The sequence below is a fragment of the Otolemur garnettii genome, unplaced genomic scaffold, assembly GCF_000181295.1.
Source record: "Otolemur garnettii isolate 467f Iridium unplaced genomic scaffold, OtoGar3 scaffold00070, whole genome shotgun sequence".
Lineage (NCBI taxonomy): Eukaryota > Metazoa > Chordata > Mammalia > Primates > Galagidae > Otolemur > Otolemur garnettii.
In genome coordinates, this window is record NW_003852465.1 from 2,470,847 (window position 1) to 2,488,814 (window position 17,968).

The 17,968-nt window shown below is 40.7% G+C and overlaps 1 protein-coding gene across 1 annotated transcript in view; it reads left to right on the top strand.

Moving 5' to 3' along the window:
* Nucleotides 1–14,720: 14,720 nt before the first annotated feature.
* Nucleotides 14,721–17,968, top strand: part of PDZRN4 (PDZ domain containing ring finger 4) — a 364,567-nt gene continuing 361,319 nt past the window's right edge. The window contains exons 1-2 of the mRNA XM_003793539.1: nt 14,721–15,365; nt 17,734–17,824. Of these exons, the coding sequence (XP_003793587.1) occupies nt 14,721–15,365; nt 17,734–17,824 (736 nt within the window). The remainder of the gene's footprint in view (nt 15,366–17,733; nt 17,825–17,968) is intronic.

Sequence of the window (17,968 nt, forward strand, 5' to 3'; positions counted from 1 at the left end):
AGGGAGATAGAGAGGAAAGAGAAGATGGGTCCACCTGTTTGACTATTTCACCTCCCTTCTCTGTTTTTCCTGGAATCATCAAGTGAACACTGTACTTCCATCGTATCCTGAGTTCCCTTTCCCTGTGACTCAGAGTAAACCTTCAGGTTGCTCCTGATATGTAGATTTTGAGAACAAAAACATGAAGTTTCTTCTTTCCATAAACCCTGGCTCTCGGGAATATTGCCTTTTCATGGACACAGGAAAGTCAGCTTTGAATTTCGGTTCTAGGTAGAAGCTTCACTCTCTGTTCCTTGCATGATAAGCTACATGGTATAGCTTAACTGGGGGGAGCCAGATTTAATGTTCGCAAATATCATGACAGTTTACAAAGATGCCTTTCTACACCTCTTTTTCTCTTCCTGGGATGTTTATATAAATATCCTTGGTCAGTGCTTTTAATAAAAAGATAAATGAATCATAATTCTTGAATTACCTGTCCTGTGGGGAGCAAATTTTGGGAAAGGAGGCCTTTATAATAATGCTTATCAAAACATGAAACATGTTTTGATACAGAAAATATACACTTTAATAATACATGACAATATCTGCTTTAGAATGTTTTGCTGTGTCAAGGTCAGGGTGTCAGCATCATCAAAAATAATATAGAGGTCAGGGTAAGCCACCGGAAAGAGAAGGAAAGTATATTTAGCAATAACTTATCTTTATATGTCATTTTTTCCCTTGTCAATTGTGTCCACATTGTTGTCATAATTCATTAATAATTTATACATCAAGAGAATAATTAGGCTCTTCATTAGTACACAAACTATTATAATAACCTTGAGTACCACAGATGAACAAATTAAGGGACAGAGAGAAGTGACCTGCACAAGAACACACTTTTAGGAGATGACAGAACCATGATTCGGACACAGGTGGTTTAAGTAAGTTGAATGGTGACTTGCAAAAAATTATATCCATTTCCTAGCCCCCAGCACCTGGGAAGATGACCTTACTTGGAAAAATGGTCTTTCAGACAGAGAGGGGGAGGAGGCAATGTGACCATGAAAATAGAGATTGGGGTGACGTAACCACAGGCTTAGGAATGCCTGAAGCTATGAGAAGCAAGGCCAGGCAAGGACCAAATCTCCCCAGAGCCTCCAGAGCAAGCAGAGCCCTGCCAGCAATTCAACTTTGGATCTGGTCTCTAATTTTGGCTTTGAGAGACTAAATGTCTGTTGTAAGCCATTCAGTCTGTGGTGACTTACTGGGGCAGCATGAGGAAATTAATGTAGGTGGCCTAGCTCCACAGTCTAGTCTCAGAGCTGAACCTGTGCCGTCTCTAACAGGGGCGGGCAGTGCTTAATGTCTGAACCTACTACTCGTTCCCCTGATACTTGCTTCTGCATCCTCTAAAACATTCTCTGTGCTCTTCAGATTAGTAGATCCTTGTCTTCTTCTCCATGCTCTTATTTGATGGTGTTGCTTGATATTTTATTAGAAGTTTATTAGAAACAAACCACTTTCCTTTCCAAATTTACAAAACAACCAGTTTCATACTACATTTTAAAATTTCTCTTAATTGGTTGAAGTGTTGCCTGCTTCTGTCCAAACACCTGTATAATTCTTGATCTCCTCATTTGGAGTCCCAAATTCTTTCCTCTTGCATTAGTCATGTATTACTGTGTAACAAATCACCCCCAAACTCAGCAGCTTGAAGCACATGCATTTATTATCTCACAGCTTCCATGCACCAGGAGTCTGGGAGTGTCCCATCTGCATCTTCAGCTTCAGGGTTTTTCATAAAGCTACAATCAAGGTCTCATCTAAAGGCTCAACTGAGGTAAGATAAGTTTCAAAGTCCCTAAGTGGCTGATGACAGAAGTTAGTTCTTCTACCTAGTAGACTGTGAGATACAGTTCCTTGTTGGGTCTTAGAGAGAACCCATCCCCATCTCAGGTCCTGGCCACATGGAGGTCCTCTCATTATGGCAGCTTGTTTTGTCAAAGCTGGAGAGAGTCTACTAAAGATAGAAGTCATAATCTTATGATTATGCCTTACCACATACATGACAACTTAGAATCTCTGCCACGTTCTATTAGAAGATATTCATTAGGCGAGCCAGCACTCAAGGGGAAAGAGGAATACACAAGGACCAGGTGTCATGGGGACCATCTCTGAGCCCACCTGCCACACTCCCCTAATGCCTCTTTGTCCTGCCTGGTCACACCCTCCATGTCTAAAGGAGCACACTCACCAGGATGCAAATGTGCATTAGGTTAGCTTAATTGGAACCAATCTTTTGACTCCACACATCCAGCTATTTATTTTTAAACCCAATTTATTTTTAATTTTGTAGTTAGTCCTTTCTGCAGCTTATTTAATAAGTTTTCTCTTACTCCCATATAACGAAGATGCTTATTTATGCTTTTATCCTAAGAGTTGATTGTTTTATCATTTCTAGGTAGATATGCACCCCGTTCACATTCAGAATGCTTTCACACTTAAATTGCTGTGTGTACTATACAGATCATGCTGCTCTTTCATGCTGTTGTCAAATTGACTCAGAATGATTTATGTATTTATTTATTTATTTTTAGAGACAGAGTTTCACCCTATCCCTCAGTAGAGTGCCATGGTGTCACAGCTCACAGCAACCTCCAACTCCTGGCTTAGGCAATTATCTTGCCTCAGCCTCCTAAGTAGCTGGGACTACAGGCACCCGCCACAATGCCCAGCTATTTTTTTGTTGCAGTTTGGCTGGGGCTGGATTCGAACCCACGACCCTTGGTATATGGGGCCAGCGCCCTACCCACTGAGCCACAGGCACCACCGAAATGATTTAATTTTGTAAAAATACCTTTCCTCATTGTATTGCCCTGCACCATATGTCATAGCTCGTGTGATCAGGTAGGTTAATTAGATTCCATGATGTAGTCTAAATAAAACTGCAAATAACAATTAAACTTACAAAAGTGATTTTTATATCCTTAGGGAAGGTTGTATTTCCCCACAGCAGGAAATGTGAAATCCAGTCAGTCTCACTGATGAACACACAGACACGTGATTAACATGGCGACTTCACACCTAAACAAACCCACACAGGTACCCGGACATCTGTCTGCAATCACAAATTAACCTTTATTAAGTCATTAGACAAACGAGATCCTCTTGTTGCTTCTATATTTAACATATCTTTGACTTCGCAAAGTTAACTTTTAGTTTGTTTATTCCTTAACTATTTGTATTTCTTTCCGTTGATGCCCTGTGCTCATTTTTCTATCGGTATTCTAACGTATTTTTGAGAAATGTATAACCAGACTTTCTGAGCAGTTTACTATTCACTTTACTTTTTACTGTGAACATGCAGAAGGTTTACATTAAATGCAGCCAAACCCACCGATATTTTCCTTTGTTTTCTTCAGATTGATTTCCAGAACTTTTAAGATTTAGTTATTTAATGCTTATGGAATTTATCTGGGCAAATGGAGATTGGTCACAATTTAAGTGATTTTCCTTTCAAATATGTAGGTGAGTTTCCTACCACCATTCCTGACTAATCTCCTCCTTCCTTAGTTTTTGTGCTGAATAGTGAGACTAGATGATTTAAGGAGGCGCACATCAAGATTAACTCCCGAACACGTGTGGAGCTGCCTATCTGCCCTGCCAACCTACCCTTTCCCTCCCTCTCACTCCCCCCTGAAAACCGTCCAGTTTCTGTCCTGCATCTTGGAAGCTCAGGGTATCTCCACAGCCAAGAGAGCTGCTCTGGGTGGGGGTATCTTTCCCTCTCAGCTTCTCTTAATGTTTGAAATATACCTTAAATTTAGCTAAACCCTCCCACTGTAGAAAAATTAACTAAGGAAAATAAAAGTTATGTCATTTTGTGCACCAGTACAAGGAGGCTCACACGAACATATTCCACCCTTTTATTATTTAGAAACTTCCTGATTAATAAGTAGCTATAGGGGGCAGTGCCTGTGGCTCCAGGAGTAGGGCACCGGCCCCATATACCAGAGGTGGCGGGTTCAAACCCAGCTCCGGCCAAAAACTGCAAAAGAAAAAATAAAATAAAATAAAAAGTAGCTATAGGAAATACCTTGTTATAGCAAATAGTCAGGAGATGGTAAAGGACCAAGCCAGGTAGAGAGGAAATATGCTTTTCCTGTTTTTACTTTAAATGTAGACTCAATCAATTTAATATCTAAATATTTCTGTAATCAATATCAGGACATTATAAATAGGTCTAATTTATGCAGTCGTCTCCTGGAAATACGCTTTGGTGAGATCTAGGTATGGAAACGGAATTACAATTGCTATGGGAGGATTAAAGGAGAAGCTGATCATTGCACATAGACATGTAGAATCTGCCTGTAATTAATTTTTCCCTTTTCTTTGTTCCAATTTCTCTCTCTGGTCTTTTCATTATTTGTTTTTACTGGGTCTTAGAAGCCAGGAATTGAGTTAATCACAATCACAATTCTCTGTTCATGATACGCCATCATGACTAGTCCATGCAAGTCCCTTATTGCTTTGTTTTGAGATATATCTGTGTAATACATCTGTATATGTGTTTATATAAAGATATGTATTATATATATATATACACACACACAGAGGGTGACAAAAATGTGTACATTTGACCTTTTATTGTTGAATTTTTTTTTTTACATATACATGTGATTATTAGGTTTCCACTTTTTGCCTTCACAGAATTTGACATTTGGCATTTACAATGTACATTTGACATTTTAAGAAAGGGAAAAACTGCATTAAAATTGTTACACACAAGTCAGATTTGACCTCTGCAATTACGAGAGGTGTAAGATACAACATATAACAAACTTTATCATTGCGTATTGATTGCTACAATTTTAATATAGTTCTTTTCCTCTCTTAAAATGTGTATATATATATATATATGTGTGTATTTTTTCACCCTCCGTGCTGCATGTGTGTGTGAGGGTCTGCCTTTATTCCCACCCTCCCTATCATTTCCCTCCTTCCATAGTTACCGACTGTCATGAATTTACTATGCATCTTTGGAATGTGTGTACCCTTAAAAAATGTGCAGTGGTGTTTTGTGAATGTATCTGTTTTAAACTTATAAAAATAGCATTCTGCTACAGATATGCTTAGTGCTATTTTTAACTCAACATCGTGGCTTCACACTCAGCCGTGTGCTCCCGTACACGTATGGAGATCATTGCTTTTGACCACTACGTAGCCCATAGGCTCTTTCTATCATAGGTTTCCTTTCCTGCTCCCAGAGGTGAACATCTTGGTTTCCTAACCTCCCATGATCCCCAGACCTGCTGCAGAGGGGCCTCTAGGATCAACCTGTGGAGGAAACTCCCAGGAGAGCTGCTGGGTCATCGGGGTCCACATTACTGGCGTCACTAAGTGCTGCCAGATTGTTCTCCAGATTTGCTGGTTTGTATTTCTTAAGTATTTTGGCAAGATTCACATTAAGTTGAAAATGTGATTTTGTGCCAACATTCGGGGGCAGGCTGGAGTAATTTTATAACTGTATAAAAAGTGAAAAAGAAATCTCATGTTTAAGGTGCTTTTAATTTCAACTCTTCCAGATTATTTAACTGAAAAACAACACTGTTGAGAAATGGTGCATACTATATGTAGTTTTATCCATATCTATTGGTGTGAGTCATAGTTTAGGAAAACATTTTAAATAGAATCCTATTCCATATCATTTTAACAAGGGCTTATGTATTATATAATATGATTAATAATATAACCAGGCATTTTGTGATTATTCTATACATCTTACATTTACAAATGCCTGAAAACAAATTAAGTTTGCCCCAGGGAAAATAACAAGAGCTGGCATTAATTAAATCACTTATATGTATCAGGGAAATAAGAACTATTTTATTATTCTTCATGTAATCTATGTGTAGTAGTCATTACTTTGCTCATTTGCAGGTTTAAAAAAATGATATTTAAAAAGGTGTAAGCCCACAAGATTGCCCAGCCCATATATAAAGGAGCTATGATTCAATTCAAGGACTGCATTAACCACAAAGCCTGGGTGTTTCACTGTGGACTTCAAACCAAGATGGTGTAGTGGATTTCAGAAAGAAAGCATGGCAGCTGGGCCTGGTGGTTCACACCTGTAATCCTAGCACTTTGGGAGACCCAGATGGGAGGATCACTGGAGGATCACTTGAGGCTAGGAGTTGAAGACCAGCCTGGGCAACATAGCGAGATTCATCTCTACACAAAATTTAAAACATTATCCAGGCATGGTGGCATGTGCTGTAGTCCTAATTACTCAGGAGGCTAAAGGAGAAGGGTCCCTTGAGTTGGGGAGTTAGAGTTTGCATTGAGCACTAATGATGCCACTGCACTCTAGCTCAGACAACAGAGCAAGACTATGTCTAAAATAAAATTAAAAAAAAAAAATTAAGGAAACAAAGAAGGAAAGCATGGCTGTTGTTGGGAGCAAAGTCAAAGTCTTCTAGTCTAGATGTCCAGTTTTGCCACTTAAGAACTCTGAAATCTTAGCAAGTCACTCCAATTCTCTATGCCTCAGCTTCCTAATCTGTAAAAGATAATGAAATCAATACCACCTACCTCCTAGGGCAGTTTTGATTTTAGTGACTAAAATACCTTTAAAGCATAGTATGCTTCTGGGAATATGTCCCAGTCAGCCAATTATTACCCATTCTTTTTTCAAAGAGGACTGTACTTTTGTTCAGATATTCACTTTTCTCCCTCAAAGCCCCATTTCCTCAAGGGAAGCTGAACTTGTATCCATCTCCATCTATGAATCCTGGTTAGTTTAAGTCGCATAGCACAATTCCATGCACTTTGGTGGTAATTGGTACATAATTCATATGTCTCATATCCACTTATGACCAGTGAGACTTAAGATTTTTGCTGGACATTTCTGGAGAAGCTCTTTGCTTGCTTTTCTGGGTAGAACTAGCTCCCTGACTATCCAACATACATGGAGAAGCACAGAGCATTGGCAATGACTGGGCACCATACTTTAGCCATAGGGGAAACTAGACTTAAAAGCCAGCCCAGGTCATAAACATAAAGAATCTGAGTTAATGAAGGCATCTTTGAGACACTGAATAGATCGAACTTGAAGCTGCTTTACTTTTAAACTCCAACCTACTTTTAACGTTGAGTTGAATTTCTGATGCAGTGGCCTATTGTGTGAAAGGTGTCTTCATATAAACACCCCAGGAATATTGCTATTTCTTTTCCTAGCTCAGAGATTTTAGCAATGGGGAGGATGATTTACTTCAACTTGTGGGGGAATTCAGGTGCCAGGGGAAATTGCTTGATTTAGGAATGTTAAAGACTAAGAAAGTTTCCCTAGGAAAGTGTAAATATATGAGAAAGATTCTTGGAAACAGAAGAAGGATTACAGAAAAGGGCACTGTGAAGGATGCTAAAAGTAGAGTTAAGAAGATAAATATGATCCAATATTTTTTAAATAAAAGGAACAGAGAAAGAGTTCGGAAGACAACTAATCTAGAGGCTTGAAATCTGGATGATAATTATGGGTCTCACAGGAATAAGGAAGTGAGGGAGGCAAGAAGGACATGGATGAAATGAATCAGTTTCTCCATTCTAATCAGAAATTTGATGTGCAGTTGTGGTACGACTCTGCAAATGAATACTTTAATCACGACCTTAACTATGAACCACAATTGTCCATAATGTAAGCTATCATATTTATTTAACATCAAGCAAATATTGTGCATATGTGTACAAAGATCCATCAGAACGGGTTATTCACAAACATGTATGATTTAGCACAGCATATATCAAATAAGTAATGACCAAGGATACCACAAGACTGGTGAGCAAGTTCTGCAACATATATATAATGTGTGGGACCCTTCAATAACCTGATGAAAGAATTTAGAAGGAAGAAAGTAGTCTTCCTCGCTCATGTCCAAGGGTCCATGGAGCGACATGTTTTTCTCTCTAAGCTTGTACTAAGAGTGCATATCTATTTAGTGGAAATGGCAGGACATGTACAAAGATTCTTATTTCTGCTCTTCTCAAGACAAGACGGTGATGTTGTATCTTATAAGATCCCTTTACAAAGAAAAGCACACACTCTCCTTTCTCCAACTTTCAAAGACAGATGATCATACACAGAATTTGTCGATATTTTACAAGCTGGTAAAAGATTGGTATTCTTCATATATGTAGATATATGTATACATGTATAGAACTCATAGATCACTTATAAAAAGACAAATATAATTATTATTCTCATTTTATAGACAATAAAAGTTTATGTCAAGAGAAGGTTAGCTAAATTAGCAAGACCACACAGCCAGTTAGTGGCAATGCCGAGATGTGAACCAAGGCAACTTGGTGTCAGAGTTTATATTGACTCTCCTTCTGGTGCTAAGTATGAAAATTATGAAAACAATTATATGAACACCAGTGACATAAATTCCATTTATTGGGATTTATTTCAGCTCTACAACTAATAGAGGACAAAGGTATAAAATAATGCTCATTACATTACTGAATTCATTAGTAATGGATCGGTTTCATCAAGATGATCCCTCTATACAATGGATTACATATACATAATCTTTATTTATTTATTTTAATGCCTAGAAATGTGTTGAGTTTCTATTGTGGGGTGAAGAAAGAGTATAAAACTGGACAAGTTGTCTGATCTCCAGGTTTGTTTGTTTTTTTTTGTAAGAATAGATACATTGGAGAAAATTACTGGAAAATCTCTGAGTGATGGATTATTTTTAACCATAAGCACATGTAACTTTTAAAATCAGACAAAACATAATGAAGACCTTTTGTTTTTTAGAAAAAAAGGAAAGGAAGAAAAGAGAAGGTTAAACAAATTGAGGAGGAAAAAAATGTGGTCTTTTCATCAGTGGAAAATAAAAGAGAGGGCTACCAAACCAAATAATTAGAAAACTTTCTTTAACCATCTCGTAAATGAAAATTTTTCTCTATCATTAATACTCCTGATCAACTGCTGAAACAAAAAAAAAACAACTTCTATTAAATTGTTAATATATAATGACTAATGAACCATTTTATAGGTTGACTCTTCTTCAATCTCATATGAATTTGGATTGACTTTGAAGATTTGTTGCACTTCAAAATAGTGAGAGGGAGCCCTGGGGAGAAGAGTCAATTGTAATGGGATTTACAATTTCTGGTCACTATAAATTTTAACTATATCACAATTATTGACTATGTGAAAATCTAGTTAAAAAATTTTCCCACTGATGGCAAATCAGAATGTGTTTGAATGAAAGTACCTCCTCTTTACTATAAAAGTGGGCAAAGAAGAGTTTTGTGAAATCCCTGAAATTTTTGCAGCAACCTCTAGAAAATATTATTGCAGAAAGTCTCCACTGATGAACTAAGCCCAAAATAAGAGTTGACCAAAATATACAGTGATTCATTTATTAGGATAGGAATATAAGGAACTGATGAGATTAATTTATAACATAGCCAACACTCACCTATTGGAGACTAGTTACCATGTTTCCCTGAAAATAAGACCTACCCCCAAAATAAGCCCTAGCAGAATTTCTATGCATTTGTTAAATATAAGCCCTACCCTGATAATAAGACCTAGTGATGGACATGGCTATGCAGATACGCTGCATAGCCACGCCATGCATTTGGATGGAGAGGAAGACATCTCCTGAAAATAAGCCCTAGTATGTCTTCTTAAGAAAAAATAAATATCAGACAGTGTCTTATTTGGGGGGAAACACAGTAGGTGGGACAAAATGATTTAACAACATGGGCATTTTGGCTTTACATTGAACAATTAATAAGGTCAAGATTCTCATTTGTGTGAATGTTTCAAAGACCTCTAAAAACTACGACCCCAGAATTTTCCGTATCAGAGAGAGGACAATGAAAAGAGATAGCTTTTAAAGGGTGGAATTCAAAGAATACATTATAGCTCCCATTCACACATCACATTTGATTATTTAAAAATAACTCCATTGAAGATGTGAGAAAAAGAAGCAAATACAATACAGCCTACTTCTTCAGTGAGGCTAAACTTGGTTTAAACTCAGGTTTACCACTTTCTATTTGTGTAAACTTGGCCAAGTTGTGGGAACAGTCATAGTATCTACCTAAAATGGTCACTGGGAGATTTGAATGAGGTTGTGCACGTAAAGAGCGTAGTGCTCTGGGTGGCACATAGCCCAGGTTATTACATATTAGCTCTTGTCATTGTTTTTAATGCCCTCCCTCTTTGTCAGTGACCGAGACCCACAAGATATAGAATAAAATCAAGGTTAACTAAATGCAGGATTTAATTTTTTCTTTATCAACCATCCCTAACGATAGTCCCCTCTTAAATAGGATAATATTATCTTAAGTAATGTCACAGTGACTTTGGAAGAAAAAAAATCAGTCTATAATCTAATTGAAAGTTGCCACGATTTTTAATTTAATACCTCACTTTAATGTGATTTTCTTCGAATTTCTCATTCTGCTGTGTCTGAAATTCATTCCTGCAGAGGCTGCACGATTACGGTAAATCATTTACCCTTTATTGGTGAACATAATAGTTTTGTTCACATCACTGTATTCCTCTTAAAAATGGCCTTCTGAACTGTCACGGTACCCCTTTCAACTCTTCATTTTGCCAAAGATAGCAGAAAAGCAAGACGATAGCTAATAACTCCTAATGGATTACATGTCAACAGAGAGGAATTATAAGGATTGATGCTATTCTATGTTCTCTGTATGTAACTGATTCTGTGCTAATCTAAGAGTAAAACATTTATCCAAAATGTATCGCTTCTCTAGCATAATGTATTATTAGTCTCATCTTGTAAAAATAGCCACCTCATTTTTAATGAGCTTTCAACTAACTCAACTTCAAAGTATCTTTTATTCTTCTTATCAAGTTGAAAATTTTAATATAGTGTCAAGGTAACCTTGGCATGATCTCATGCTTTATTCATTTGTGCTACCAGCTACGATTCTGATCCTAGATTATGATGCAAAAATTACCAAGATAAGAACAAGTATGACTGAACTTCAATGATGCAGATAAATGTATTCCACTGGAAGGATTTTGACCTGAAGTAGCTGAATACTTGTGCCTCAGTGACAAGAGTAATTTCATATAGTTACAGCCTAAATTTAGGTTAGTAAGAGAATGATACTAAATTATGAAAAATGACTAGGGAATCAGAGAAAAGAAAATATAAAATACGAAATTTGCTTTATGAGAAAATTCTTGTAATAAAGTATTTAAAAGTTATGTTAAAAGTACTAATTTATGCTATATGGACGTACATGAAATAAATGATTGACTGATTCTTTGAAAAATTCCCCCGAACTTTCTGACGTTATGGCTCTTAATCAAATGTGTAAAGACAATATGAAAAAAAAATCACAAATGAGTTGGTTTTAAAGTATTATCTATGTAAGAGGTGGAAGAAAATTCTCTTTTTCTCCTTTTCGCCTCTCCTTTCATCATTTCCAAGTCTTAGACTGTAGCATTTTAATTTTAGGTGTTTTAGCATTTAACTCAACAAGCAACAATTCCCAGATTCCCTGTTCATCTTTGGAAGCAGGAATGACTCACAGCTGGGTTGGAACCCTGCCTCTTCTCACTTGGAACACCCCCAGGCACCTCTCAGTTTCACTGCTGCTCTAGGAATTGGCCCAAATAATATAGCAAGGTATTTTTATCTTTTTTTCATGAATATATGACCCTTAACAGCGAAATGAAGCAAGAACTAGTTACCAAGCTGAAAATAGCCAAATACTGATTATTTAAAGATACAGTAGAACCTCCATAGTTGACCACTTGCCTGCATGGAGCACCTCCTTAATTTGAGCTAATTTTTATAAACCAGACATGCACCACCTGTACTCAATGGAAGTTCCTTACGTTGACCATCTCTGTACATTGACCAGTTTATTACAGTCTTTTGGGTGGTCATCTTACGGAGTTTCGACAGTATTTTGAATCAAGCCATGGTTCTTGGAAATGAACAAGTGAATTTGCAGTGTTTCCTTTCTCTCCTACTTGGCAAAGCACATTCTCAGGTGCAGGCTGAGTGAAAGCTTCTGAGAAAGGTGATAACCTGGTCTTCCTACGAAGAGCAACATACGTAGAAGTTGGTCCTGCCCACCAAGAAGACAACAATGGCCTCCCTTTCAGTTCTTCCCCCCAAGTGAGAAGTTGGCCTGAAATTTTCCATGTCTAGGGATTCTTAAAATATGGAAAATTATGATTAGTGAAAACATAGGGGTATGTCCCAGCTAATAATGCAAGGTGTTACCTCGTCCCATGCCAAAAGACCTTTCTGGGTTACTGAATCTGTTTTGCTGAAATATTTGTGCCTATTTTCAACTCATTGCAAGCGCTTGCTTTGTATACCAAAGCTAATTACTTCACTTAATTACACTATGTGTTTCTAGCTCACCCAAATTTGTCAGTGATATTACAATTTTCCTTACATATGGAAAAGTCTTTTACAGTCTGGGAAGTGAAATGGCACTATCTGACTTGACTGATGTCACAGATTAATTAGGCCCCGAGGGTTTTCTGATGGGAAGAGTCTGTGAGGTTCACTTTGGTGTGTCCATCCCCTTAGAGTTCAACTCTTGTAATGTTTTGCTTCTTATACCTCTTTGGAAATGCTCAAGCTAGCATTTGCTTATGTAAAAAGATTTTCCTAAGCTCTCTTTTGGCCTACTTCATTACTTGGCTTCACTTCACATGTTCTCGTTTTTTCACTTGTTATTCTCAGTGGATGAAGTTTCTGACATCTGCTTCTCTTTAATAATGAAACTGTTACACATCCTGGAGTTACTCAGACCATAATCTGCTCAGATTCCTTACTTGTGCTGTAGGAATCGCACAGGTGGACCAGGACATCATGAGGACCCTGGTTGTATTTTATTGGTTTTTCAAGAAACTGGAAGTGTCATCTTCCTAATTTCTCAACAGAACATTTTTAGAGTATTTGAATAAATTCTATAAAATTCTGCATTTCCAGTCTGTGCAATTCACAAAAGAATATTCATACTATTCATTTTAAATGATATCTTATTTATTCAGGAATTTACTGTTTGAGGATTCATTGGTAGAAAGATTAAGGGGAAGGAGAAAATTTGGGTCACAGAGGCAAATGTTACGTTACCATATACCTACAGGTATTAAATGAGAAATGCATCATTTTATATTGAAAAAATAAAGTTTAAAAGCATATGAAATATCTGGCACACCACTTAGGATCCTCACTGATTGAACTAGTCTAATAGAATCTCATCTTTCAAAGAGAAAGAAGGCTCACAAGGTTAATAGCCTCTATTATTAGCCTTTGCTAATTTTTGTGTTAGCCCCAAGGATTTAAAAGAAGGTCTGGAGTCTTTTTCATCAGTTTCATCCATTCCAATTGATGCCATTTGGTGTCATACAGAAACACAGCTTTCCAGGCACAGGACTCAACTGGCAGTGAGAATCATCCATGATTAATTTACAGACCCCGTCCTCAGCATCTGGTACACGTAATGGATTCACGATAATGGCAGTAAGTGGCTTGCAGCCAGGTGACAGGGTCTCTGCATTCTTCAGGCTCAGGCCATGAAAAAGCATGAAGAAAGCCGAGTAAGGAGGGCTTGGAAGGGCCCCCTGCCACGTTTTCAAGAAGGGCTGCCATGCTAGGTAATCTGAAGCATCAAACCGGGAGGGGAGGGAGTCTGGAATGAAATGGTCCATTCAGGGTAAGTAGAGGTAAGCAGCCATTAAGATTTTATTTTTAATGCTATTTCACTGCTTTCTTTTCATAATCTTTTCCTTTAATTTTTTTCTTTCAGGTGCCCAGATGGTCACATTCCCACAGAGTAAAACTCCCATGGAAATAGAAAATGGATAGCGAGCAAAGCGCGGGGTCAGGCGTGGGGTCAGACAGCTGTCACGGAATTCCAGCCTGCTCGCCCGGAAGGAGGTCTCGCGTGGCTGTCCACCTTCTCCCTAAGAAGGAGGTGTCCTGGGGCAGGCACCGGGCATTTTCTCATCTTTGCCGCTTGGTCAAGTACCCCGCCTCTCTACACTCACCCGATTTTCTGGACCCTGCTTTGGGACCTGGCTCTGTGGATTTCTTAAGTGATACTTTCCTAATAGTGATTTCCTAAGGCCACAGCTTCTCAGCTGGTGATTTTGAAGTGGGCTGATCTGAAAGAAGAAAAGTGCATGTATTTCAAACATTCTGAAGATCCACTTGACGCTGGGCAATGAGGATTCAGCGGAAGACCGCACAGGCAAAGATCCTGCTCTCTGTGCGTATGTTCTGGTGAATTCAAAAGTTGTTTGATTCTCAAAGTCCCATCACCAGCTCTACCAGGACGAGGAGTCCCGACAACTTGAAGTTCACTGTTCCGGGAAGGGAGAACACAGCGTTCCCAAGGGTTATTGTTGTAAGCTGGCCTCTGCTCTCTGCTGCTAAAATTTAGAACACAGATCTCAGAGCAGCGAAGAGGGAGGTGGAGGTCTCTGGAAGTAGCTTCTATTAGCGTCAATACGGCGAAGTCAGAGGCCCTTAGGCTGGACCCTGAGAACTTCAATCCAAACAAACTCGGAAATCACAAACCCCTTTCCTCTCCTCCAGCGACCCAGGGCGGCCGCTGCTAGACCGCTGCCCCAGGGGTGCCTCGGGGAGGCAGGGGGGCTCGGAGAGAGCGGACTCAGCCTCGCCCCACCCAACTCCCCCAGGCCTGACATGGGCTTTGCCCTGGAGCGCTTCCCCGACGCAGTGGAGCCGGCTCTCCAGTGCCAGCTGTGCGGCCAGGTGCTGCAGGAGCCTCTGTGCACGCCGTGCGGACACGTCTTCTGCGCCGGCTGCCTGCTGCCTTGGGCGGCGCGTCTGCGACGGTGCCCGCTGCAGTGCCAGCCCCTGGCTCCCGGCGAGCTGTACCGGGTGCTGCCGCTGCGCAGCCTCGTCCAGAAGCTGCGCGTCCAGTGTGACCACCGCGGCTGCGGCCGCACGGTCCGGCTGCACGAGCTGGCGGCGCACGTCGAGCGCTGCGACTTCGGCCCTGCCCGCCCCCGCCTAGAGCACTGCGCTTCGGGGCTGGGGGCCGCTGGCGGGGACGTGCCGGCGCGGGGGGGCCGCGGCCCGGAGCCCAGGACTCGCCGGGGCGGGGGCGTGAGCGGGGAGCCGCCGGGAGGCTGCGGCGACGGCGGCGCGCGGGGGCCCGCGCCCCGGGTTGTCGCCTGGAGACTGCGCGAGAAGGCGCTGCGGGCGCAGCTCTGGGCGCTGCGCAGCGAGGTGCAGCGCGCGGCCCGCGGGTACCGGGAGAAGTTCACCCAGTACATGGCTCACGTCCGCAACTTCGTCGGCGACCTGGGCGACCGCCAAAGCCAGGTAAGAGCACAGTGCGCGGGTATTCGGGAAGGCTAAAGGGGTGCAAAGAGGAACGGTCCTTACTGTCACTTCAGGGTTCCTTGGAAGGGCGCATCCTTCCTTCCCAGGCAGTAGTAACATCTGCCCGCGTCACCATCCTTTACTGACGAACCTATCAGTACTACCCGTCAGGGCGAGTGTTCCCTTTCCCCTTGTTCTAGCTCTGGAAAGAGTTAAACAGAGTCAATTCCAACTTTTCCTTGGAAAAGTACGGGCTGGGAAAACTCGTTCCCCACCCAGGCGCTTATTCTCGACTTTGATTCCCCTGCCTGCCGTCTCTGCCTGTTTAATGTCCCTGCCTGGTGCCTGGAGCAAATCCGAGAAGGAAAGCTGGGGACGGGACACGGCTCCGGCCCGGCCTTGCCTCTCTCCCCGCGTCCCCGCCAGCAACCCCGCGGGCCTGGCAGCCGCACACCTGGGCACGGCTCTGGCTCTGAACGACTTACTGGCTCTGTCAGGCTGCGCCTGTCAGCTACTTCCTACTCGGTCTGTGACTTTGCGGGTGTGGGGGACCAGGACAACCTCAAGAATGGAGAGATTGAGAGATGGGATTTCTTAGCTCGGCAGAGTTCTTTTCATCACCCTGACTTTCTCTAAATAATTCTTCCCACCCCGGGATCTCTTTACTGGTGGAGCGTGTGTGTGTGTGTGTGTGTGTGTGTGTGTCCCGTGCGGGGCTGGGAGAGCCTGGTCCGAGAGCAGCCACGTCCTGCGAGCCCCTCAGCCTTCAGGCAGCGGCTCTTCCCTTCTTTGTGGAAGCTGTTGGTCCCGAACTGCGCTGGGGACCGCGGCTTTCAGACCGAATAAGCAAGCCTCTTCGCAGCACCCCGCGGGAAGAGGCTTGTTTATGAGCTGGTCCTTCTCTCCTGGAGGACTTCGCCACAGTGTTTGACATTGTTGGTCGCTGCCATGGTGAGCAGGGATTTAGCAGAACTCGAGCTCCATTCAAGGAGCTGTTTTCATTCTTCTGCGCTCGGGGGAGGAGCGATGCAGAAGGATTCCCATTTGGGGTCGATGGCTTCGCACTGCCTCCGACTCAGCCACCGAGTTTAGAAACGCGTCCTTGAAACTAAAAAAGATAACTAAAGTCAGGACTAAAACGTTAAAGGCAAGCTAGCCCCCTACGTGTTAAAATATTGGTGACAAGGATTCTTTCTCCTGTGTGTGTGTGTGTGTGTGTGTGTGTATTATCCATATATGTAAATGTACAGAATAGGAGGACTCAGGGAGAAGCACAGAAATAAGATATGTATTATCAGTCCAGGTTTCAAGGTCTTAAGGAACCAGGGGTTGATGGATAGGAGCAACCGCTAGAATTATGTCAGAGAAATTGATGCAACAAGTCAAGATATAGTTTCAAGACTTGAGGAACAACTACCCATGATTTGCAGACTATCCCAAACCTCCTCTGTGCTCCTCACAAATATTTTCCCACTACCAGTAGGGGCCGCTGTGTGCACTGCCCCGAAAAGCTGGGGGGCGGGGGGAATGGTGATGATGGTAGCAGTGGAGACGATGCTTATGCGATTTTACCATCCCAGAGTAATTTCCAAGTAGTATTTATTTTCAAAGTTAATAATATCTATAACCACGAATAAAACTCATCTATTCCTGCATTATTTCATCTTACATTTAAATAAGTCTTTACAAAAAATATAGGCTGAAGATGTAATTACTACTTGTTTATTATTTGGCCATCAGGAAAGAAATACATACCACTATATGTAGCACAAATCCTCTTTTTTTTCTTATTTTTCAAGAATTACACAAAACCAAGGAGGGATATTATTTAAAATTCGAACTACTGTACCCTAACAGTGCCGGCATTACAATAGCAATCTGAATCTTACTACTGAAAGAAATGTGCAAAATAGCTCAGTCTTCTAAATTCTTTCAGACTTTCCAGAGTGAAAATTTAATGTAAAATGTTGCTAAGATCTGCTGACAGTTTAGTTGGCTTTTCTGTAATACAGGGATAAATAAAGATACCTCTCAGGTTATAATAGAAATCTGTTTTAAATTATACCGGTCAGAATTAGATGCCACATTAGAATCAAGGATAGCTCCTGTGTAAAAATGCACAGCCAGTTAGTTTAGTCATTTTTGAAAATAGTTCTTTATCCTCATATGCACATTCTTTTCAAATTTGTACTTGCCAAGTAAGTACAGGAAGAAGTTAACCTGCCAAATTCAACCACCATTAATTTTAAGATTTTCCCTGTTTCAAACGTTAATTTATTTATGGTTAAAAAAAAAAAACCCTTACCATGGGGTATATTTTTCTTTTATGTTTTTTACCTAGTTGTTCATTTTATCTCTTTTCATGTAGGATGAAGAACATAAGCCATTAACTATCATGTTAGAAAGAGAGAATGACACGTTGGGATTCAATATTATAGGAGGGCGACCAAATCAGGTAACCACCCTGTTAATGTATTACTCACTCTTTGCTTATAAAAATGATAGAAGATTCAGCTTTCATTTGTAGGTTTTGTTTAAAAAAAAAAAAAGTGATGGGCGGTGCCTGTGGCTCAAAGGAGTAGGGCACCATCCCCATATACCGG